Source organism: Heterocephalus glaber, unplaced genomic scaffold (genome assembly GCF_053883595.1).
Source record: "Heterocephalus glaber isolate CG9 unplaced genomic scaffold, H.glaber_assembly_v1.0 deba00001067, whole genome shotgun sequence".
Taxonomy (NCBI): domain Eukaryota; kingdom Metazoa; phylum Chordata; class Mammalia; order Rodentia; family Bathyergidae; genus Heterocephalus; species Heterocephalus glaber.
In genome coordinates, this window is record NW_028258187.1 from 5,892,382 (window position 1) to 5,917,585 (window position 25,204).

General features: G+C 38.8%; 1 protein-coding gene across 1 annotated transcript in view; it reads left to right on the forward strand.

Annotated features, from left to right (window-relative positions):
• The window catches only part of Esrrg (estrogen related receptor gamma), a 538,714-nt gene extending 517,001 nt beyond the window's left edge, over positions 1-21,713 (forward strand). Inside the window, exon 7 of the mRNA XM_087209783.1 lies at positions 20,769-21,713. Coding sequence (XP_087065909.1) covers positions 20,769-20,956 — 188 coding nt within the window. The 3' untranslated portion in view covers positions 20,957-21,713. The remainder of the gene's footprint in view (positions 1-20,768) is intronic.
• Positions 21,714-25,204: the final 3,491 nt, after the last annotated feature.

The following is a 25,204-nucleotide window of genomic DNA, read 5'->3' on the forward strand; positions in this document are numbered from 1 at the left end:
GTGTTTGTCTTGCTCGCCATGAAGTTAAAGGTCTGAAATAATGTGCCCATCAGAGGCCCAATGTAGCATGTCCATGCCAGTTGGTCCAAGGGCTTGTTATGATGGTAATGACCTACTGAAACGTGGGCCTGGATTGCCACAGTACAATTGCTACCAGCTCACCCGCTGGGAGAAATATTTTATTATTGTCAACTATCCTCCATAGAGATTTGTTTTGCCTGTTCCTGTTTAAATTAAATTCAAAGCAGAGCTGCCATACTATTTCTCTGGAGTATATTTCAGATAAACAACTAGTCTCAAAATTTAGGATTCCTGGCTAGTTCAAATTTGTTTATTAGCAGAAAAATTACAATAGGTGATACTGAAGCTGTGGGAATATTATGATTACAGTCACATGAGAGATTTACGTACTGAGCTCATGGTCTAAAAGCAAGAACTCCTTTTTTATCTATAGATGCCAGCAGATTAATTAACTGTTTCATTGACCTTTAAAACAAAGATGTACCAGTATACTGATGAATTGCTATACCACGTCACAGGAATATTTTTAACATGAGAAACTTTGTTCCAAATAAGAAATGTTTTTAAATTTAAGTTCATAAACCAAATGTGTTGGTATAATTTTTTTTTTTAACAGCAGCATAGTGGACACAGCCAGAAAAGCCCAAAGCATGAATGAAAATGCCCTGTGAATATAACATACCTTTTCCAACGTAGTTTTTTAAGTGAATTAAGAAGAATACCTTGGAACATATATGGAATTATTTGGATAATTTTGCCGTAGGCCTGATGTTGACTCTTGGACAAAGAATTTAGAACACTGAATTGTTCTTTAATCATCACAAATTTTATTACACGCAAGTAAATTAGAACTAGAGCTTATTCTACAAAAAGAAAAAAGCCTGTTACCTTTGCAAGAATAATCGTGGCCAGTGCGTTTCATAAGGGGCTGATCTTTGGCAAAAGTGGTTTTAGAACAAGAACCAGACCGTTGAGAGGGGTCGCTAACAGGGCCTAGAGGAGAACATTTCAGATGAGGAGGCTCAGTAAAGCGTTCTCTGCACTGTCCGATCCAATCTGCCACGCTCTGTAGAATTTCACAGCTTTGTTGGGAAATGAAGAACTGTCTGCTATTAAAAAAAAAAAAGCGCAGAAAACTAAAGTCCTAACAGGAATTTCCAAAATGAGGTCTGTAACTATGGAACAGTTTGCTTTTCCCTTAAAACCTGTGGTTTCATATCATCACAAATGAAAGGCACTGAAGATTAATGTGAAAAATTATCTCACAGCTACTTGTTAATACTCTCTCTGAGATTCTTTCCCTCGGCAGGACTTTGATTTTCCTTCATCTCCCTTTGGTGAACAAAATGAGTGGGCCGGTCCTAATGTATCAACTCTATTCGCGCTTATAAATCAAAAGAAGATAGATAGCCTGTATGTATAAGAAACAAAAATCTCTTCCTCCACAGAAATAATCGTATAATTGACAGTAATTTCTGGGCTGGAAAATAAGTAACTTGATGTTTAGCTCTCAGGAAATTTTTACACGTAGAAAGCTTTATGACACATGATTTGTTTTGATTTAGTAAGATTTGAGGAGTTCTCAAATAGGCGTGGCCTGAAGAGAAAGAGGGCATCATACTCTACACGTAAGCAATCTGAATCTTTTAACTTTGTTTTCAAATCCAGCTCTGCCAGTAACCAGCTGTCACCATACTGCTAGTTAAATCCATTCTGCTTAGTCAATGGGGGTGGACATACTGACAAAGCATTGTTATTAGGACTAACTTGGATGATTTAAGGAAGTACTTTGTAGCTAATTTTTTAAAAGTTCAAGAAGTTGAAAATTTAATTTTCTTCTTTTCTTAAATTTCTTTCCCAATAGAAGCTCAGTAAGAGTCCCAGCCAATCTAGTTGGAACTAGGACATAAAACTATGAGAGCAAGGGATGCTATAGTACTTGGGGCCCGGATGTAGCAGGTTGCTGGGAGAGCTTTTCTTGAGGAGCCGGTAAGGTGCTGCAGGGTTGGACTCCCTGCCTGGTGCAACGTGGGTTTAGGCACAAGCCAGACATGGCCCTAACTGGGTGCTGGGTGTTGTGCTAAGTTCTCTGAATGCATTATAAAATTTAATATTCACCACAGCATGAAGTACACTATTAATATCTCCACTTTACAGAGGAAGAAAAAGGCTCACGGAAGTCATTTGCCCAAGGAACACGTAGCTAGTGTACAACTCAGGTAATATGAGTTTATCTAAATCCTGAGCTTGATATTTTAAACCACTAACTCTGCATTGAGCAAGTTTCCTGAACTTGAATAATAAAAAGTACATTTTTTTTGGATATGTGAAGCACGGCATTAAGTGCATTATACTGATTAGATCAAGGAAATTTTCCATTGCCTGAGCTCTTCTTGTCTCCTTCCTTTCTCCACCATAAGTTTCTTTGTGAATTCTTAAAATGTTTAGACAGTTAACTTACGTACATAAGAGTTTTAACATTCAAAGGTGGTGCCATGACCCCCCCATTAAAACCAGGATCTGAAACATTCCAGGCAAATGCTCTCTCACCGAGCTGTATCCCACTCCCTTAATTCTGTTATCTCCCTCTCTGTGTTACATTTTTAGGACTTAGCCAAGTCTTAGGAAGAAATCTGCCCCATACTAGAGCATGGAAAGCATGCATCACGCTTATCTATTCTCCTTGTGATGATAAGGATTTCCTAGTACAGTAAGGCTACACTGAGTATCTCTGGGTGTTTTTCTTTGTGGGCCAGTGTAATGCCCTCCTGGAATGTATATCCAGGAGTGAGGATGCTAGGTCATTGACCATTTATATGTTTATTTTCACTACAGAAATCATCCCGTAGTATTAGATTAGTTGGAATTCGTGTGAGCAATGCATTTGGGTTTCATTTTTCCTCAGTAGCATATAATTTTATTTTGCTCTTAACTTTTTCCTACTTCGACTGTTTTTTAAAATACCATAATACTGTTTCAGTTTACACTTTTCTGAGTGTCTTTTCTGGTTCTTGTATTTGTTCAGGTTTTCTTTTCTGTGAAATGTATATTCACAGCTGATGCTGTTTTGTCCATCTGGTTTCCTGTCATTTCATGTTCATTTGTGGGCATTCTCTATATTTTCTAGGTATTGATCCCTGTCAGTTTCAGTTTTTGCAACTGTCTTCCCCTTGTCTGTCATGCATCTACTAATTTGACCTTTGTCTTTATTGGCTGGAAATCATTAACTTCAATAAAATCAAATTAATCAATTTCAACCTATGGTTTCAGAGTTTAAGATCTATTCTTCCACTTTGGAGCAGTTACTCTTACAGTTTGAATTTCACATTTAAGTCTTCTTGAATAGAGTTGGAATATTTTAATGTGTGTAAGATTCAACTTATTTCTCAACCTCTTCATTTTCCATCAGTTTATGATGTTGCATATATATCATAGCAAACTACCACATATAAGAAAGTCTGTTCTTCACTCTATATTCTTCAGACAACTTATATTTCACTGCCATAATGCTTTATTTTACCACTATCATTTCATAGCTTCCCTTAATAGAGTGTGTCCTCTATTCTTGCCCACATACTTTATTTTTCCATTCTTAGTTAATAGGGAAATTTTATTATTCCTCATAAATTTCAAAATCTTTGTTTTAAGCTCTCAAAAATATGATCCTTCTATGAATTTTATAAACTTAATGTACAAATTAATTTGGAGAAAATTAACACTTTTATCAGTTAAATTTAATGTACCGTATTTCTTTATTCTTATTTTGTGTTATTTCTTTAATACAGACATTTTTAGTTTGTCTACATACAGCCTCATACTTTGACTCAATTCCTGAATATTTTATGAGTATATAGCTATGGGAAATTTTACCTTACTTTCTGTTTTATTAGTGGGTTGTTTTTATTTTATTCTCTTTTTGAGCAGAGAAATGCTGTTTAATTTTGTATACTGACCTTGCCCTTGAGGGCTTTGTTAAATTTCCTTATTAGTTCTAATCATTTATTTATAGTCCTGGGTTTTCTATGCAAATGATCTACATTCCCCCTAAATTCAGATTCAAAACTGATCAGTTCTTTCTCAATACACCTCTTTCCCCTTTTTGTAAGTCCATCTCTTTTTTAGCATAGGTAGTTAAGTGCAATTAAATCTCATTTTTAGCATTTTGACTATAAACCATCTTTCTCAAAATCCATACATTTGTGGGGCCGGGGATTTAGCTCAGTAGTTTCGCCACCTGCTGCGCAAGTGCAAGGACCTGAGTTCGATCCCCAGCACCAAAAAAAAAAAAAAATCCATATATTTGTTAGATTGTTTTATTTTTCTTCTAAGTTACTGAAAACAAAACTTTTACAAATGAGTTGCCATTATTTGTTACAAATTGCCATTTTCCCAGTCTTTAGGAACACATTTTTGTAGCTTTCTATAAAAATTTCCCTACCACCTTTGTCCCCAAACCACCTGTTCATATTTTAGGATTTTATCATGACAGCAACTCCATTTTCTACATACTGACCTTTTTCTCTCAGTCGGTTGTTGCTGTGTAACAAGCCAGCCCTCTCAGTGCAGTATACGTATAATAGGCACTAATTTCTCAGGGCTGGAGGGAAGGGCTGCACTGGACCTGACTGAAGGCTTACACACTGCGTATTTACATGACAGCAAGTCCAGGGGAATGAGGAGATGGGGGCATGAGCTGAATGCACCATAATTGCTTTGATAATTTCTATTTAACTTTTAATTTTAATAAATGTATTCAAAAATCACAAATTTCCCTCTGCTGCTTTAGCAGTACACATTTGACACCAAGCATTCCTGCCAGCATCCCATTCTAAGTATCCCACAATTTTCCTATGTTCTCTTTAATTCTGTAACATTTGTCATTGCAATTTTACCTATACTGTATACTTTCCCACTGACAGTGTAGAGCAAGTTTCTAAATGTTTTAATGTTACTGCATATTTTTTAATTTGTACTAGTCCAGTGACTATAGTATTTCATAATGGTTTTCATTTTCATTCCCCTGAAGACTAATAATATTGAACACCTTTTCATACTTTTATTAGCCATTTAGATATCTTTTTTTATGAAGTTTCTGTTCGAGTCAATTGCCCTTTCACACTTCCAGTAGTCTGAATTTATTGATTAATAGATATCATTAATATATTCTGAGTAGGATCCAGTTACAAGCAAATAACTTCTCAACCTCTGCAGCTTGAATTTTCATTCTCCTAGTGGTCTCTTTTAATGAAGAAGTTCTTAACTTTAGCATGATCCAAGTTACCACTCTTTTTCTGTGGAGTGTTTTTAATTCCATTTCAAAAAACATTCCCTCCTTTGAGGTTATAAAAATGCTTTCAAACATTATTTTCTAAAAGTTTTATTGCTTCATCTTTATGTTTTAGGTTTTCAAATGACCTGGAATTGATTTTTGTGGCATAAAGTGGAGGTGAATTTCTCTTCCTTTCCTGTTTTCCTATGTGGGCATCCAATTGTCTACAGACTGTTTATTGGATAAAAAGACTGACCCATCTCTACAGCTTCACAGTGCTTCCTTTGTCCAATGTAGGTTTCTTTTTCCTCAGTCCCATCTTCTGTTCTATTGATTCATTAGTCTCTGTCCTAATCCTACACATTCTTAATTATTTCCTAAAATGCTTATGGTAAGGCTAGATGTCTGGCAGAGCAATTCTTCCTTGATGTTGTTTTTTTATGTTTTCTCTAAATGTCTTGGCTTTAACATTTCTATATAAAATATAGAATCATTTTGTCCACTTACATACACCCATGCATGTTAATATTTTTAACTGCATGCCATTGATTCTACAGATTATATCTATGTGAGTTAAGATTCACTATTGTGGAGCATATTATATTCTTCAGTTTCCTTTAGGTATTTTTAAAATGTTCTGATAATTTCATAAAAGGGAACGTATGAAAGTTTTTTGGGAAAGGCACTGGGAGCTGAACTTAGGGCCTCAAACATGAGCATCCAACTATATCCCCATCCCACCCTAAATTATATCTCACCACTCCTGCTTCAGCCTTCCTAGTGGCTGGACTTACAGGTATGCACCTGAGCCAGGTTTACCACTAGTTTTTTTTTAAAAATTATATTCTGTCTTTTGCTGTTTTGCAACCACCAACCTGGATAAACTCGCCTTTATTAATTCTTGTAATTTATCTATGGGTTTGTCTGAATTTTTTGACACATACAAACATACATAATTACTTTGTGCCACCTCCTCCTGTGGCTCTTGTCCTCCTCTTACTGCACTGGCGAGGACCCCAGGCTGTGTGAATGAAGCGGTGTGTGCAGGTGCTTCCCTGACTCCACCTCTGAGAGAGGCTGTCAGCTCTCCCAGTAAGTTGATTTGAGACACTTACAGATACCACTGAGGACATCTGGGAAGATTCCTGCCTCCCAGTCACTGCCAAGAACTTTTTATAGTGCCTGGACTTTAAATTCTACCCAATAGTATTTTTTTTCCTATTTATTGAGCTGTTTTATGAGTTTTCCTTCTCATTCTGGAAAGTAGCCACTTACTTTGGTATCTTAATGTAAAATTAAATTTACATCCTGGAATAATTCTAATTTGATGATGGTGTATCAGTCTCTTTATATATTGCTGAATTTGGCTTGATTTTGTTTTAAGAATATTTCCATCTCTGTTAACAAATTTTTTAAAATCCAGTAATTTTCTTCTTTTTTGGTAATGTGATTGTCAGAATTTTGATACTAAGGTCATCACAAAAAAAAGTTGGCAGAATGGGACCTGTAATTTTTTCTCTGGAAGAATTTGTTTGAGATTGATGCTGTTTCTTTGATAAATGCCTAAAAAAATGTACCATGGAAATGTTACATTCCTGACATTTTCCTTATGTAGGTATTTACTGAAAAATTATGTTTTGGGAACAGTTATAGCCCCAGTTAAGGCTTTTATCCCTTCTTAATCAAGCTAATTAACATGTCCATTACTTCATATATTTTTGTGGTGAAAACACTCAAAATGTACTCTTAGCAATTTTCAAGAACACAATGCATTGCTGTTAACTATAATCACTGTGAATTTATTTGTCCTATTTAATTGAAATTTTGTGTCTTTTAAGCAGTATCTCCTCCCCACTCAAGACCCTGGCAGACCCCGTCCTGTTCTCTACCTCTGAGTGCAGCACGTGTCAGTCCACATCTAAGTGCGGTCATGAGGTATTTGTCCTTCTGTTCTTAACTTACCGCACTCCACCTCATGTCTTCCAGGTTGATCTCTGTTTTCCCAAATGACAGGATTTGCTTCTTCTTTAAAGGCTGAATAGTACTCCATTGTATATATAGACTACATGTTCATTGTTCATTTAATGATGGACATAAAGCTTGATTCTATTTTGTAGTTACTATGAATAAAGCTGCAATGAATATCAGAGTGTTAATATCTCTCTAACATACAGATTTAATGTCTGTATATCTACCAGTAATGGAATTGCTGGATCACATGCTATGTCTATTTTTAATTTTTTGAGGAATGTCCACACTGTTTTCTATAATGTCTGTACTAATTTACATTCCCATTGATAGTGTACAAGGGTACCTTTCTTTTTTTCTTTTTTTTTTCTTTTTGGTACCAGGGATCGAACTCGGGTCCCTGCACAAGGGTACCTTTCCTTCACATCCTCACCAAGATTTATCTTTTTTCTTTTTCATGATAGCCATTCTAAGAGATGTGAGGTAATATCTTACCTGTGATTTTAATTTGTATTTTTCTACTGATTAGTGATATCAAGCATTTTTCATATACTATGAACTCTTTTATGTCTTCTTCTAAAAAATGTCTAATCACATTGCCATTTTTAAAATTGGATTGTTTTCTTGCCATTGAGTTTGTGTTCTTTATATATTTTGGATATTAACTCTTTACCAGATGTGTAGTTTGCAAATGTTTTCATTCATTCTGTAAGTTGTTATTTCCCTCTGTTAATTGTTTCCCTTCTTGTAAAGAAGTTTTTAGTTTGATGCAATCCTATGTTCTATTTTTTCTTTTGTTGCCTTCCTTCTGGGTTCATATCTAAAAAGTCTTTGCCCAGACCAATGTCATGGAGCTTTCCCCTTCAATTTTCATCTAGTAATTTTACCATTTCAGCTCTTACATTTAAGTATTTAATCTATTTTGATTTGATTTTTTTATACTGTATAAAGTAAGAGTCTAACGTCATTCTTCTGTATGTGGATATCCAGTCGTCCAAACATAAGTTATTGAGGAGACACTTTTTTCCCTATTGTGTACTCTTGGTAACTTTGTCAAAAATCCATTAACGTTAACTGCATGGATTTGCTTCTGGCCTCCTGATTGGTTCCGTTGGTCTATGTGACTGCTTTTAATCTAGTGACATGCTTTTTTTGATTACTATAGCTTTGTAGTATATTTTGTAATCCAGTAATGTGTTTTGTTCAAGATTGCTTTGGTAATTCTGGGAGGTTTTTTTTGTATGTGTGTGGTTCTCTACAAATTTTATAGTTGTTTTTTTCTTTTTCTGTGAAAAATATCTTTGGAAAATTGAATTGCATTCAATCTGGAGTTTTCTTTGAGTAGTACAAATATTTTAGAGACATTAATCTTCCAATCCATAAACCTGGGATGTCTTCTCATTTATTTGTGTCTTCTTTAATTTCTTTCGTTGATCTTCTACAGTATTTAGCAAACAAGTCTTCATCTCCTTGGTTAAATTTATTTTTAAGGTTTTGGCATTTTGGGGGGTGTAACTATTATAAATCCAATTGTTTTCTTGGTTTCTTTTATAATTTGTTGTTAGTGCACAAAAATGCTACTAATTTTTGCCTGCTGGTTTATATTCTACAACTTTCTTGATGCATTTATTCATTCTAATAGTTCTTTGGTGGAGTCTTATATTTAACATCTTCTTATCTGCAGACAGGGAGAATTTAGCTTCTTCCTTTCTGATTTGGATGCTTTTTATTTCTTATCTTGGCTAATTGCTCTGACAAGTACTTCGAATATAATCTTGACTAGAAGTCACCAGAGTGGGCACGTTTTTTCTGTTCCTGATCTCAGAAGAAAAGATTTCAATTTCTCACCATTGAATATATTAACTGTCATTTGGTCATGTGCAGCCTTTAATGTGTTGAGGTACATTTCTTTCATATCTAATTTGCTTTAGAGTTTTAATTAAGAAAGGATTTTCAATTTTTTATCAAATGTTTTAATACATATATTAAGATGATGCCACGTGATTCTTGTTTTTCATTCTGGTAATGTGGTAGGTCATGCAAGGGATGATCAAAATATATGATGAATAATTAAAATTATTACAGTAAAAGAAACATTGCCCTTAATCCCCCCTCAAAGCACCCCTCCTCATTTTGGAAACACTTGTCTCATTGTTTTTGTCACTCATGAAGCAATTCTAGAAGTACTCTTTTGTGATTGAGGTATGATAAAATATCTGGTGAATGCTGTTGCCTATTGCCATCCAATGGGAAGACAGGCTTGTAAAAACATTACAATGTTTTTATAGCAGATCTGCAATTATGATTACCAGATCTGGCACCGTGTGATTTCTTATTCTTCCCCAAAGTCAAAATGACCACAAAAAGTTAATTTTTTCAATCAATTTAGTTCATCAAGGAAGCCACAACAGCACAACTAAAGATATTCATGAATGGAATTCCAGAACTCTTCAGAATGTGGCAAGAATGATGGGATAAGAATGTTCGAAATGAGGGAGAGTTTTTGACTAGGATTGATGGCAATGTGTATTTTACTGTAAGAAATTTTTAAAAAATAAATAATCCCCGTATTTTTATCACAACTTATATTCAGATGTTTGTGTATATTCGATCCTTGCATCTCTGGGACAAACCCCACATGATCATGGAATGATATTCATAATATGTTCTTAGATTCTGTTTGCTATTATTCTGTTAAGGGTTTTTGCATCTGTATTTTAGAGATATTGTTCGGTAATTTTCTTTTCATATATTGTTCTTGTCTGCTTTGGTATCGAGGTTTTTTTTTCTTTCTTTTCTCATGTCACATTTGTGAGTGGCTATTTTTGTAGTAATTTCTCCATTCTACCTGTACTTTCAAATTTATTGGTAAAACCCTACTCACAGTTTTATTAACTTTGGGGTCTATGGTAGAATGGCAGAACTAATTTCCTGTGGCTGCTGTGACAAATTATTATAAACTCCACAGCTTTAAAAAGAAAAACAAAAAACAACACAGCGGTGTATTCTTACAGCGCTGGAGGAGGGACCCTAAAATAAGTTTCCTGAGTGTGAAATCCGAGTGCTGGCCGTGGTGTGCTCCCTCCAGAGGCTCCACGGGATGGTCCTTCCGTGCCTCTTCTGTCTTCTGGGGGCTGCTGGCACCCCCTGCCTGTGGTCACTGCAGTCCATCCAGCACTGAAGGCCAGTGTCTCCCTCCCGCTGCCCGGTCTTTTCACAACTTCTCTCTCCTTGTGACACCGGCCTCTGCCCCCTCTCATACGATGTTTGTGCTGACGTTCAGTCACCAGGATAATCTAATATGATCTGCGCATCTCAAGACTATCATTTAACTTAATCACATCTGTGAAGACGATGTTTGAAAACAGGTGACATTTTTAAGACCTCCTATCTTTAGAGATTCTTCTTCGGTCTTTTCGTGTTCCCTTGTTGACTTGTAACATTGGCTGTTTGTATGCTTTCCTTTTTTTTCTTATCAATTTCTCCAAGGTTTTTTTAATTTAAAAAATTTTTCAAAGAACAGGTTTTTTTTTTTTGTTTTCTCCCCTGTGATGTGATTGCTGACATGCTAATTTCTCTTCTTCAATCTTTATTATTCATTCCTGAGAATTATCTCTTTCTTTTAACTTCTTGAGTTAGATGCTTATTAATTTTTCTTTTTTCTTTTTTTAGTAAATGCTAAGAAATTTCCTGTGACAGCCTTAGCCCCAGTTTTTTTATTTCCCTCTACTTCATTTTTTCTCCAGAGAAGTCATCACCACCAACATTTTTATTTAGCATGCCTCACTTCCCTATTTTACTTATTATTTGTCTCTCGTGATAGAAGTTTAGCTCCATGCACCAGGGATTGTGTCAGTTTTACAAATCTCTGTATGTGACCTTTGCCTAGAACAATGCCTTCTACAAACTAAATAAGTTTAAATTGAGAGTGTATAATGTTCCGGGAACTGTGTTACCCAGATATGATGTAGAAAAAAATACGCATACCCCGTTCATTCTCATGCACCTCAGTTAGAGGCAGGACAGGAATGGAAAGGAAATAATTAGTTGAACTGATAACTAGCTGTTAACTAGCTGTTAGTTTCCCTGAAGAGAATAGGGAGATAAATTAATCTTAAGTAAAGCTATGCACCAAATGCATGCTGAGCAGAAACAATTAGAGGCCAATGGTCAATCTCCCAATTGGACCATATTGTAACTTACAAACCACATGGGTGCCGTGGCTTTTTCTTTCTGATTGGTTCTTTCAGCTCCCAGGAACATTAGAAAACTCCAAGTGTAATTATCCATGCGTCTCATGTTTTCATAGAAATTATAGCAAATTAAGCATAAAACAACTTAAAAAGTAGTCTGATTATTAGACTACTTACTAAATTCTAGTTCTTTCTTTCTACCCAGGCACAAAAAAACCCTTATTTTAATTTTTTAAGACTGTGTTTTATGCTTCCTCACCCAGACTCTATCTGGCATTTGAGTACCATCTGGGCCTGCTAGTGTTTCCCTCTGCCAGATGCTTTTTATGGATGGGGAATTTGTTCTCATACTTTTTCCCTGCAGCCCTCCCTACCATTTAAGGGTCATATTAATTTGACTCAATTTAAAAGTAAGGATATTTCTCCCTTCTTACTTTTGCTGCCTTGTGCTCTCCATGTTGTTTCTCCTCTATGAGGCCTGTTTGCCATTCTTGGCTTGGAGCCAAATGAGTATGGACTGAAACCTCTATGAACTGTAGGTTTATTTTAGCAGTTGTACATGTGGTATAATTTGGGCTCAAATCAAAGAAGCCAAAATAAGGAAAAGAGCTGAGGCCCATGAGGAGAAAGGATGTGAATCAAGGTTATGAAGGCTGCTATAATGTCTAACACTACAAAAGGTACATAATAATAGCTATCTCAGAGGAGAAGGCTTCCAGGCCAACATACCACCACTCCCAGCACAGAGGAGGAGGCTTCTGGGCTGCCGTAGCACTGCTCCCAGCACAAAGGAAGTGAGCCGCATAGGCGCCAGCAGAATCTCCCCAGCCCCCGTTGAAATGAGAAGACACATAAACAAATCTCAAAAACAGACTTCCAGATCACCTACAGCATCTCCAAAGGAAAATGAGATGGAACCCTCTGATAAGCAACCACCTGGACTCCCGGAACTGGCAACAAAAGAGGATCTGGAAAAAATGAAATCAGAAATAATTTCTCAGGTACCAGCAGAGATTGTGCCCACAGTGCAAGACACGATTAATAAATCTACAGAGGAGCCGAGGAACATGATGGAATCCCAACATAGGAAACAAATGGAATCCATAAAAGAGATGCAAACATTTCCAGGAGATTAAAAACTCCATTGAAAGTCTACACAGCAGAATGAGCCAATGTGAGGACAGAATTTCAGATATAGAAGATAAGATTGAAATTAGTGACCAGGAAAAGAAAAATTGCTTTAAAATTGTAAGGGAACATGAGAAATCAATCCAGCAGCTGCTAGACGATGCAAAGAAGAATAACATAAGACTGATTGGAGTCAATGAAGAAACAGGAGACAGTGCAGATGACATAAAAAAACTGTTCACAGAAGTGATGGCAGAAAACTTCCCAAGCAGGGGAAAAGAACTTGACATACAGATAAGTGAGGCATATAGGATGCCAACTAGCCTTGATCAAAAAAAAATCTACACATAGGCATATAATTGTTAAGATTTCAGAAACCAAAAAAGAACAAAGTTGTACAAGTAATTAGAGAAAAGAAACAAATCACATACAAAAGAAAGCCCATCAGAATCATAGCAGACTTCTCAATGCAAACCCTCAAGGCAAGAAGAGCTTGGAGTGACTTATTTCAAGTTCTAAAGGTAAACAGCCTCCAACCTAGATTGATGTACCCTGCAAAACTATCTTTCAAAATTGATGGAGAAATAAGATACTTTCATGACAAAGAGCACCTTAGGAACTTCACGAATACCAAACCAGCACTCCAGAAACTTTTAGACATTGTCCTAGGAAAAGACAATGAGGATCATAACCCCAGGAAGCCCAGTAGAATGAATGCATCAGGCACAACAAGAAATTAAACACAAAGGGAGAGAACCCAACAAAAAGAAAAAGTCATGGCAATGATAAGTGAATACGTATCAGTTATAACCATCAATGTTAAGGGTCTCAATTCACCAATCAAAAGAAATAGACTGGCAGAATGGGTCAAGAAGCAAGAACCAAGAAAGATCATGTAAAGGTGCAAATTTCCAGTGATGAATGTCATTATATTGTATGCCTAAAATGTACCAATAAAATAAAATTTTTTTTAAAGTAGGGATATTTTGCTGGAAAGTGTTCTGCCTCCTGTATGCCCCTGCAAACCTACTCCATGGAAGGGGAGGGAGGTTAAATGACATATTTCAGAGAAGCTTCAGTAAAGTTACATGCACAGTACACAGTGACATGGCCAATGTGTTATACAATTTTTCATGTCAAATTCATACTTCTGTGACATTCATCAAAAGGAGGTAGGGCCAAAATTTAATCTTGAGAAAGGTGAATGGAGCCTATAAAAGATGAAAATTAACAAAAGGGGAAAAGGAAATAGCTTTTCAATTAATCTTCCTGTGATCACTGTGCTATCTATGTTGTTACCTCCATTTTTCAGTTAGGAAACAGAGAAAAGGGAAATTATTACACAGAACACAAGCAAGAGAGACTAACCCTAATTTGCACCTGAGGATGAATGAAAGAGAGAACAAGACGAAAACCAGGGGAACTAGAAGAACAAAGGAAGAATGGTCAGATTCCTTCACCTAAGGGTTTCGTGTGATAATGGGCCGGGTGGGATTACTTGGCTTTCTGGGTATGATGTTCTCCTTTGCTAGCTTGATTTTGGTGCTAGTAGTTTATATCTGAGTATACTACTGCTAAATTCTGAAAATTATCTTTATTTAATTATAGCAATTAAATTATAATGTCAGTAGAATCTTCTTTACACTAATAACCTACTCTAATATTTGTGTTCATTGAATGTGAAGACACCTCAAGAAAAGATGAGAATGAAAGGAAACCAGCAGGAGAGTCTGCTCTGCCAAGGTACAGCCAGTAGATGCAGAGGGGAGGAAGAAGCAGAGCTCAAATTCTCCCCCCGTGAGACTTTACTTCCAGGAAAAAAGAAGCATTTTCTGGTGTGCTCTTGGTCAGCTCTCACTCTTTTGCAGAGGACTTCGCAGTGACTTCCACAGAGATCCGCTGGGTGCTGAGGATACGATGCCTTGTGTGCTTGGCTTTCCAGGGACTTCAGGGAAGAGGTCAAACACGCTCAGGTATTTGGAGCTATAAGAGGTCAAAGAACAAAAATCATTATCAGCAATGCTCAAGAAGATCCTTGGAGTTGACACCGGGGTACGGGAAAATCAGAGAGCAATCCTTTAGTGACCCTTGTCTGTAATGAGACCCCAAATAAGGAAATACCTCTACCTAAACATTTTAAATAGTAAGAATGATCAGAGAGCCTGGAAAGTGCTAAAGAAGTCTCATAAAAATCACAAGATGACATAAAATAGTTAAAGCAACCTGTCTGCTGTCAGTGGCCAGAGAGGATGAGAAATACTTTCAAATTCATGAGTTTTATTGAGAGGGACCATTGGGCGGAGACCTAGAATATCTGTAATTTGTTGGTGATTACATCTGTGACTTTGGCCATGTCATCTCACCTTTCAAATACTCAGTTCCATCGTCTATAAAACAAAGAAATTACATTAAATCACACACAAATTCTCTCCTGGCTGTAAAATCATGGAATTCCAGGTAAGGGAAGGAAGGTGATGGGAATCTATTCATAGTATTCAAAGAAAACAACCAGGAAAAGAAATGGGTTTAAATGAAAGGAAAACAAGATGTACAATTAAACATGTGCTCATCTCCTTAGCTGTTCATTAGGCCTCCTTAGATATCATAAAAGTATGACTTACACCTGTTCACTGGGGACAGTTTGGGCATAACAGCTACCATTGATTTGGTGCTTCTGATGTGTTTACTACTATATTTAACAGTTCACACATTTTATTTCACTTAGTGCTCAAGACCTGTGGGTAGGTGTGAGGATCGTCCCCACTTTGAGAGGAACTAAATGAAGCCTCCCGAGGTGAGATGACCCCTCTGACACCTGCAAAATAAGAGGCCAACTTGGGATTGGACCTCAGCCTGTGCCCCTGTGATGTCCTTGCTGTAGACCGTGGCAACCTCCTCTTATCCTAGACCAGTGATGGGCCAGATCGATTTGGGAGAGCCCTTGAGTTTGTGATCATGAATGGCTGATAAAAATTTAAGGACAACTTGTTTTTTCTTTTCTCAGATGTTACTGATTGAGGAACAAATATCTAGTGTTTACAGAAATAAAAGCTCTATTACATTTCCTCATGTCAGAGTATTCATAGGGTTTATGTGCTTCTCTGGGAAGAAAAGGAAATACAACTGTTTTGCAGGTAATAACAGTTTCTTTTATGTCCTATTTTCTTTAACAGTGATTGCTCTTACTTGGAAAGTCTCCTGCATTTTGTAGGCAATAAAAACGTAAAAAGAACGCTTTTTTGCAGAGAATTTCACAAGCCTAGCCCCAGTTTGTAGCCTACCAGAAGGCAGTTGTAACCTAATTCCGCTGTGGCTCATCAGTACCTCCAGGCCCAGGTCACCTCTGTCCTCCCTTCCGTCCATCCCTGGAGCCTCCAACGCCACTGTGAGAGAAAAGAACCGTGCCAATCTGAGAAAATCCAAGGGAGATCTTTTTTGCAAGGCGGATACAAATGAAAACATTGCAAGGTAAAAAAATAATTGTAATTTGATGTTAACAACACTTCACTGCTCTTTAATTAACGATCTTTGTCCAGAGCAGAACGGCAAAGAAGGTTCCAGAAGTCTGAGTGGGGGCATCCGGCTTGTTCTCTCCCAGGGGTCCCTCCTGCCAGGGACCAGTCTTGCTCTCGGAGCCTTCTTGGTTCTCCTCCGGATCTTTCTGGGCCTTCTTGCTGTTGATGAATCCATTAGGATTTACAGGCGTGGGCACCATTAAATGATTTGCCTTTATAATTTTCATTTTGGCAAAAGAAACTGCTCAATAACTGAGCATTGTGCTGGTGCTTTACACAGGTGAGCCCCAGGTCTTCCGAGAACTCCGTGAGATGGACATGTAAGGAAGGAAGGGGCCTGAAGAGGTGATGGGCTTTCTCCAAAGCCCTCCGAGGCGAGTTGGGGGTCACAGTGGGGACACCCCGTGTCGTGCATCCCCGTCCTACAGTGTTTTAGCCACGGTTGGTGGAGACCTTGTGGAAACTGTTGGCTCTCCTGGCTTTGGGCAGATCCAGGTGCAGGGGTGGGGAAGGAGTGTAGCCTCTCAGGTGCTTCTCTCTTCAACTGAGTGAACTCCAAATTTCTTTCCTTCCTGATTGTTTGCTCAGTGCATGCAAACATCAAACAGCATAGGGATAGTGATAGTAATATCCTATCTTACTGTCTTACGATTTTATAATAGAAAGTGTGATTGTTAAATATGGTAAACGTTTAGATCTTAAAATTTTTATTACAGTAAAAGACACATTGCTATTAATCCCTTCAGAATACTCTTCCTTGCTTCAAACACGATTATCCATCATTCTTGCCACTTTTTGTGACAGTTCTGGAAGTCCTCTTTCATGAGTGTCTGTAGTGCTGTCCTGGCTGCCTCAATGTCCGGGACTAATTCAAAACATTCACTTTTCATGGTCATTTTGACTTTAAGGAAAAGCCAGAAGTTGTACTGTGCCAAATTTGGGGTGTCAGGTGGAGCAGGCTCATGTGTTTAGGAGCCTCCCTTTCAGTTGAACAGGATTCAGCAGCAGTGCCCACCATATTTTTTATCACATCTCACAAAGACATTCATGAAAGAGGACTCCAGAACTGCTTCAGAAAGTGGCAAGAATGATGGGCTAAACATGTTTGAAGCGAGGGGAGCATTTTGAAGGGTATTGATGCCAATGTATCGTCTACTATAATAAAGTGTTTAAAAGGTGAAGTCACCACATACTTTGATCATACTCTGTACTGTTTCAGTGAGATCAACAATGAGATCTCCATCCCAGGAATGCCCACCTCTCTACATTGCTATGTGAGAGCTGGGAGAAGTAGCTACACCATCGCTGGTACAGAGAAGCATGGTGGAAACTAAGGCAACTTTGTATTATTATTTTATCTCATTGTCAAGGGCCTTGGGGAACATTCCATGAATGTTAGTGGTTGACGTTTGATTTGTTAAATGGCAGTGTCTGTTGAGGAAGTAGAGAAAGACAATCTCTTGACCTGCCAGGGCAGCATGGAGAAGTGGGGAACCGGGGAACCGGGTTGTAATGATGGTCTCGATTACAGTGATGACTTCTGGGATAGTGGTGGCTTGCAAGCCAAGGACAGGCTTCAGAGACATCTGCGAGACATAGGCTTGATGAATGCAGTAGGATTGAAACATTTACAGCCTGTAACAGACAGCTCAAAGCAAACTGACCTTTTTTTTTATCTACTTTTGCACAAATGAAAAAAGAATGAGATTTAAAAATATAGGAAGTGATATTCTGTAGCAAGGTGGGAACTGGGCATGTCACACACTTCAGACTTTGGAGTGGGGCAGATTCTTACTCTTGGAATACGAGGAATGTTAATGGCGCTTACAGCCTGCACAAGGAGGGCTCCCGCCCTGGCCTGGATATTTGGTGCTAATGAACTTTTTGCATTTTCCCACATGAAAGGCTCATTTGTATGATTAAGAAGTGATCTTAAGAAGTTAAATAGCCAATCCTTCAAAGGATCTCAGAAATACCACCGGTGTTAATAGAAGTTTAACATCTTTTGGTGGGTGTTTTTGTTTTTTAGGTTTGGCAGTTTCTGTGATTATCTTGAAAATAAAGCATATATTACATTATCTTAGTATTTCTAATAAACAGCTGCTGGCTAGATAATTTTCATGATCATTCTACTCCCAAATCTTACCAGTATTTTCTTGGGTAACAGTTGACATATATATTTTTTTCTTTTGTGACTACTTTATTTCACTTGTCCTAATGTCTTCATTTCATTAATGTTGTAACATGTATCAATATTATTTGGGGTTTTTTTCTCCATTAAGTTTATCGGTACATTTTAGGTATAAAATACAGTTACATTCATCATTGGGATCTTGTACCTTTACATGATGCATCTTGGTTCTTATTTTTTTCCCTTCCCCTACCCTTCCTTCACCCCCTCCACCCTTCCCTATTTATAAAGACTTTGTTTCTATTATTTTCTTTTCTCATATTTTTTCTTTTCCCTTCTTTTGGACTAGGGGAAGCTGAAATATATTTACAATGGATAGATTAAATGTAGCTGCAAAAAATGTGTAAATAAGGACTAAAAGGTTTAATAGATAATGTGAAATAGGAAGAAAAGGGGCAAAGGGGAAGAGGAAGTGGGAGGGGTAGGGGAAAGGAAAGAAGGGGATGGAATTAATATGAGAAAAGGAAAAAATGGAAACAAAGTCTTTGTAGATAGGGAGGAGGGAGGGGTTGAAGGGAGGGGAGGGGAATGGGGAAAAAATAAGAACCAAGAGAGACTATGTAAAGGTGCAAATTTCCAATGATGAATGTCATTATATTGTATACCTTAAATGTGTCAATGTAATTAATTAAAAAAATTTAAAAAAAAGAAAAAGCCAATCTTGTATGAAGCTTACATAGCATCTGTCAGTCTATCTATGGATCACCTAGGACCATTAGAGTCCAGGATGGGGAAAGCTAACTGCATTTTACTAAGCAAACACCTGCTGTTAGACTCAGGAAACTTTCTCTCCTTAATTATGGTGATTTAATGATAATCTCTGTTCTACAAAGATGCTGAAATCGAGAAGAGTATGTCTAAGGTCATGCAACTTTTAAGTAGGAAGATCAAGTTCTGAACAAAGTGTTTGTAGCTCTGAGGTTAACATTTCTAGAATCTACCTCCCTGCCACACCCCCACCCTCTGTCTCCTGTCTCCACTGCGCCACAGTGCATCAAACAATTCATCCATTTTTAATTGATTTGTTCTATGCAGTCTTGATAGTGCATTTCAAATATTCTTTCTTGGTTCACTGTGCGTGCTTTTACCAAGTGTGTAGGGAAAAATGAAGATCAGAGACAGCCCAGAAGTATAGAATCGTCTGTAATCGTTATCTATTTAAAGCATAAAATGTCGGGGCTGCAAAGGACCTTGGATGCCTCCTTCTTCATTGTACACACGCTGAAGCTAAGCATCACAGTGACACAGCGAGTTCTGATTCATTAACCAGTCACTCGTCAAATGGGGCAGCAGAGAATTTCACTGCAATGTTCTTCATGCAGGGATTTGAGGAAAAGATCTCTAACATGTCATTTGGATTTCTGGCACTATTTTAAAAGTCATATTTGCTAAAATAAGTATGTGTCTTCAGAATAAATGACTTACAGCTCTGCGCTTGCCTGGGATTATGTGTTTCCTAAGTGTTGGATGGAATCACACCATAAGAATAAAAATACCTAGAAGGAACCAATCTTTGCAGATTAATTTGGTTCTTCCAAGCCAGTTTATGAGGCAGCCATCTAGCCATGCTTATTGATTATCAGACCAGACTACTAATCCCCTTAAGGTCATTAAGTGTACTTAATTAAAGAGCAGTTAGCAAGCTTCTCTTTACTGAAGTAATGTGACTGTTAAAAGTGATTTGTACTTTACCAATACACTATTAATCTGAAGGTCAATTTGTCATTTATATTTGCCCAAACAAATATATTTAGTAGGTCAAGTGAGCACTGGTATTTACATGCACCTTCCTGAAACACCCTGTCTATAATTCTCAATTTTTTTTTAAAAAGTGTTCAATTGCCCTATCTCTGTAATAGGACAATCATTTTTACTTGGGAGGGGGCACCACACCAAATTGTTGTTTGATTAAATAATCTTTTTTCACCAGTGCCAAGGATGGTGCAGGGAACTGTGTTGATTTGAAAAATAAAACTATGCGTAACCTGCCATATTCTAAAATGAATTTGAACAAGAATGAAGGAAACAGATAAACTTACATTGTGGAGTAGTTCCTGAGACTGATCAAACAATAAAAACTGCGTTGATGAAATTCATAATTGGAAATCACAGGTTGCTGAAATTACCGTCCATGATAATCCCCTGTTGCACTTGGGGGAATGTGTAGATGCTTGGACTTCTCTGTAGTACTCTCAATGAGCTCTTCCCTACCTCCCAGAATTGTCTCAGCATTGTGCCGGCAGTGTGGTAAATGTTCAGTGACACTGCATCGGACATTCATGTAAGGATCAGATATCAAGGGGTTCTTGAAAGAAAGGAAGAGTTACAAGTCACACAGGCCGGTTTGCACTGTGTCGCAGATGACATCCTAGGTCCAACCAGGATTGTACAGAAAGGACTCGGAGCTCACAGAAGGGACAGCCAACCTGGATATTAGAAGCGGCTACCTTTTAGACCATCTCACTCGATTCTCTTTCTTCTAGGCTTTGTTTCCACTTCTCAATCAGAAAATGGATTTATGAAGGCAGCTGTCTGGTTCAAGGGCATGCAAGAAGACATTCAACTCCCTGGAGAAAAGAAAACACAACAAAACGATGAAGTTTTATTAACAGGTTATTTTGAGTCTGTTTCTTCAAATTCCAGTTCAAAAGTTTGGACCAGGATAAATTGAGAGAAAAAACCTTGCCGTGATTTTGCAAAGTTGGAGCCAGGGAACACACACGCAAGCCTTGAGTCTTTGCATGGCAGGTAGGGAGAGCTCTGGTTCTTTTTGACCACAGATTCCTTTGCAGCCACAACAGTCACTTACCAGTGGAGCCCACACTTAGAGCCCAGCAATATGCAATGAGAACAACGCAGTTGTACTTGATATCAACTGTTACTGGCACCTGCACTTGTATCTCCCTTGAGGCCCCAGGGTGTCAGTGTCATGGCTCTGAAACTGTCTAATGATTCCAACTTTGCAACGGCGATGGAGACAAATGTCATGGGTTAGTTATTTGGTTTCCAGACATAATAGATGTAGCATGCACATTTGAGATTTAGTAACACAGTGCTGAGATAGCAATCTCATGACCATGGCCCATGTTAGGAGGTTCCCAGATGGCTATCAGTGGGGGCTTGAACCTTGGGGGTGTCAGACTGGTAAAGCCTAAGGACTGGAGGTGGGATTTGAGGAGTAAGACAGCAAATAACATTGATTGAGCTTGTTTCTGCGACCAGGGATATGATTCCCTCTTCTGTCCTGCAGCCCTCTGCAAGGGGCGTGCAGTTTACCAGTGAGGGCATTGAGACTTACAACATGGTACCTTGAGACACAGCAGGACTCCAGGATGAATGCTCCTCCTAAACTCATCCTTTTAGAAGGGAGAAGAGCAGAGGAATGAGCGATGAGGTGGGGCAGAACAATCACCTCCAAATTACTGCCACCAATGATCAAACACTGAAAGACTAAGGATGACCATTTATTAGGGTGATGATCCTTAGCTTCAGGGTCACGGGTGGGAAGGAGGGTAGGTACCTTCACGTATGCTGCTTCAGAGGCTTCTAAGCTTTCTCCGGTGATTCCTGAGGTACGATTAACCCAGTTCCAGAGAACAGCATCCGGCCAGGCTTATAGTATTAGGATGATGTGGTTATGCGTTGAAAGCTTACTGTATTATTCAGCTTTTTTATTACTCTGAGGACTGGTGCATCTAGACTGGCAGAAACCACAACTGAACTGAACTGAACTAAGCCAGGTCCCAACTTTCACTGTGATTTGTTTGCCTCGGTGTTTTCTATGCATTTCTTTAACTTTCTCACTCATGCTCATGTCTCCCAATGTCACAGACATATCCAGGACATCTCTTTAATATTCCTTCAGTGACTATTAAATTTGATTTAAAAATACATTAATTTAGATATTTTCAAGCTGCTTACCAGTTAGCAGTATTTTTAATGTCCTATTTATCTAATACAGTTGCTTGTGCTGTTTTTATAATCAGATAAGGATCATTAAACCATTTTTAAGATTAAATAGCACAAAACCATTTTTTTCTGTTTATGTGCCCCATTAATATTGGAGCTTATGCTTGTGCTTAATGTTTCCATTTTAAAATATCATTTATGTTAATATGGAAAAACTCTATTATCTAATTGTGAGGATTATTTCCATTACCTTTCACCGTGATCTCTGCAAATATTGGCCTCCATATTTCTTTGAGCTGATGGGTTTTTAACCTTGGGGATCTTTGAGGACACCGTTTAGAATGCTATTGTTTACTGTTACTAACAAGTAAGACATTTTTCTGGGTGGCTTTTTGTTTCTTCCAGTGTAACAGGTGCCTGACTGCGAATGCTCAGCTTCCTGTTTCATGGTATAGAAAAGTTGGTGAGCCTTTTTGCTAATTTAAGTCTTCGTGAAACAAGACAGAGTCAGGGAGACTGACAGAGAGACAGAGGAAGGGAGTGATGGAGAGCTTGGGACTTGCACCTCTGGGATGTCTTCCTTTGGATTTGCAGTCATTCAGGTTACACTGCCCCAGAGCGGGGAGAGGTCAGCAGAGATGCGGTGCTCTGAATTCCCCACAGCACAGTGGCTCAAAGTCCCTCCTGCAGCCGCTCATCTCAGTTTCTGGAAAGCCCCCGTTTCAAACATTCTCCTCCATTGCTGAAGTAAATACACCAGGCGGCCCCTAACTTCCAGAGATCAGCTGAAACACAGTCATCACGAATTTCAGCCAGCATCACGAGAGTGATCGGAGAGGGCTTTCCAGGGCTCTAGGGTCTCTGTTCAGCCTTCCATCAGCAGAGGCAGGATGGCTTGGTGCACAGCGCCCTGTCCCCTGTGCTGTGCCATCTGGAGGTGGCTCTGCTGCCCAGATGGGTCAGCTGTCCAGCTGGGCTCTTCCTGGTGACCGGGCACCCGTAGCTTCCTCCTGGGCACCCTGCCTTTGTCCACTTCTGGCCCCAGCACCCTTGGTGGAATGCAGAGCCCTCAATACCCAGTGTCCCTGGGCGAAGTGATATCAGCTTTGTCTCTTTGAAAGAGGATCCTCCATGCGCATGGTCCAGGGTGCAAATGTCATGACAAAAGCCCCAAACTTGGATCCAGAATCCCGGCTTCAAATCCCCTGTTTATTCCTGAGGCCACTTGATCTCATCAGAACTGAGTATTGTTTGTTAACAACGGTGATCAACACCACCTAGGTGCTGTTATGAAGATGAAAAATGGTACGTGTACATAGGTGCGACCTTTTAATTGTAATATACCATACAGAGTTTAGCAATGGCAAAATTACCAGCAGTGATACTGTATTGTAAATTTAGACATCTTAGCAGTGTCAGCTATGTGCTGGACCCCGTCCCAAGTGCTTCCTTATGCTATACTCCATTGCATTACCTGAATCTCTGAGTGCTGTGTACTGAGATATCCTTTTAGCCATGGGGAGAGGGAGCAATGAAGCAACTTGCTGTAGAATCACAATCAGTAAGTGGGTTGACTGGGGTTTGAATCCAGAGACCGTGTTCATAATGACTACCTCACGAGTAAAAACATAATGAAGGTGATAGTAACTATTACATCAAAACCACATTTATATCTTCTCTATGGATCAGGAAGTTTGAGTTTTATCTGATTATCCTTCTCTCCTCCATCATTGACCCAGCTCCTGAACAGATATTTTCCATAAAGTAATGAATGACTCTGTGTTCAGAAATTTAAAATGCAGTGGGTCAACAATCTTATTTCCTCTCCCGGTGACCCTGTTGTTCACAACAGCTAAATTTAAATGGTAATATAATATTTTCTTTTGATATGAAATATTAATGATGATTTTAAACTCCATTTTCAAAGAAATTATTGGTTGCATCTGTGTCTACAATATATTGTGCTTCCTCCTTTATTTTAGCTGTCTTCAATTTAGATAGAAAATGCATTAAACTTGTATTTATCTCTTCTCAAGTATTCATGACACTGGAAAGATTGTTTAGTTACACTTGTACCTGTCGTGCCCAGCAGCTCCTTTGTGGCATGGAGTTAGAACACACGCTAATAGAGGCAGAGGTTTCCTTGTCGAACCCTCAGACTTGGCCCACCATGCCATCCATCTCTAATGAGTCCCCTTTCTCGGCTCCTATGTAACTTTTCGGGGACATTAATCATTTGGGGGATATGCTTGTGTGTCCTGGGCTCCTGGAGACGTGTGGGGTGGAGATGGCAATGGGCGTGGGGCCGTTGTCTCCCACCTCTCCTGAGCGCACCCCTGGGTACGGCCTGACTTCTGCTGGGCCGGCTGCATTTCAGCACAGAATCGTAGCGGCCACATGGGCCTTGAGGCCTTTTCACTGTTTTGTCACCCAGCCTACCGGGGGACACTCCTGTCCCTTTTGCTGTGCTCCCTCTCTTCTCCTAGGCAGAGGGTCACACTTTTTCTGGCTTGGGTTTGGAGATGGAGGAGTACAATGCAAACTTGTTCGGTCTGGTTGCACGTTCTGACCAGATTTCCTTGTGGAAAAGGTGTTTTCCCCGGACTAAGCATTTAAGGCAAACGTCACAGTGACAAGGGTTTGTTTGGCCCAGGGAACCCTGTGTCAGGGCACCCTGGCTCTAGGTGCCCCGGAATGAGGTGTCGAGGTGGAGAGGTTGTGAGGCCGAGCTCGTGTGTGGACCTGGGGTATCTCACCTCATCTGCTGAATTGTACTTCTTTCTTTTCTTTTTCCTTTAGTATAAAGTGAAGGATGTGGACAATCTGAAGAGAAACCAGAGTCTTTTCTCTTCCTTTAATAGTGGGATGTTACGGAGGCGTGGTGTACTCAATGATGTTTCTCTGCTTGGCAGAAGGATTGCTTCAGCCACACTGGCCATGGGGTCAGTGCATTCAGTCTCTCTCTGTCCCTGTTCCATCTCTCCGTTTCTCATCTCAACTGTGTTGTTCC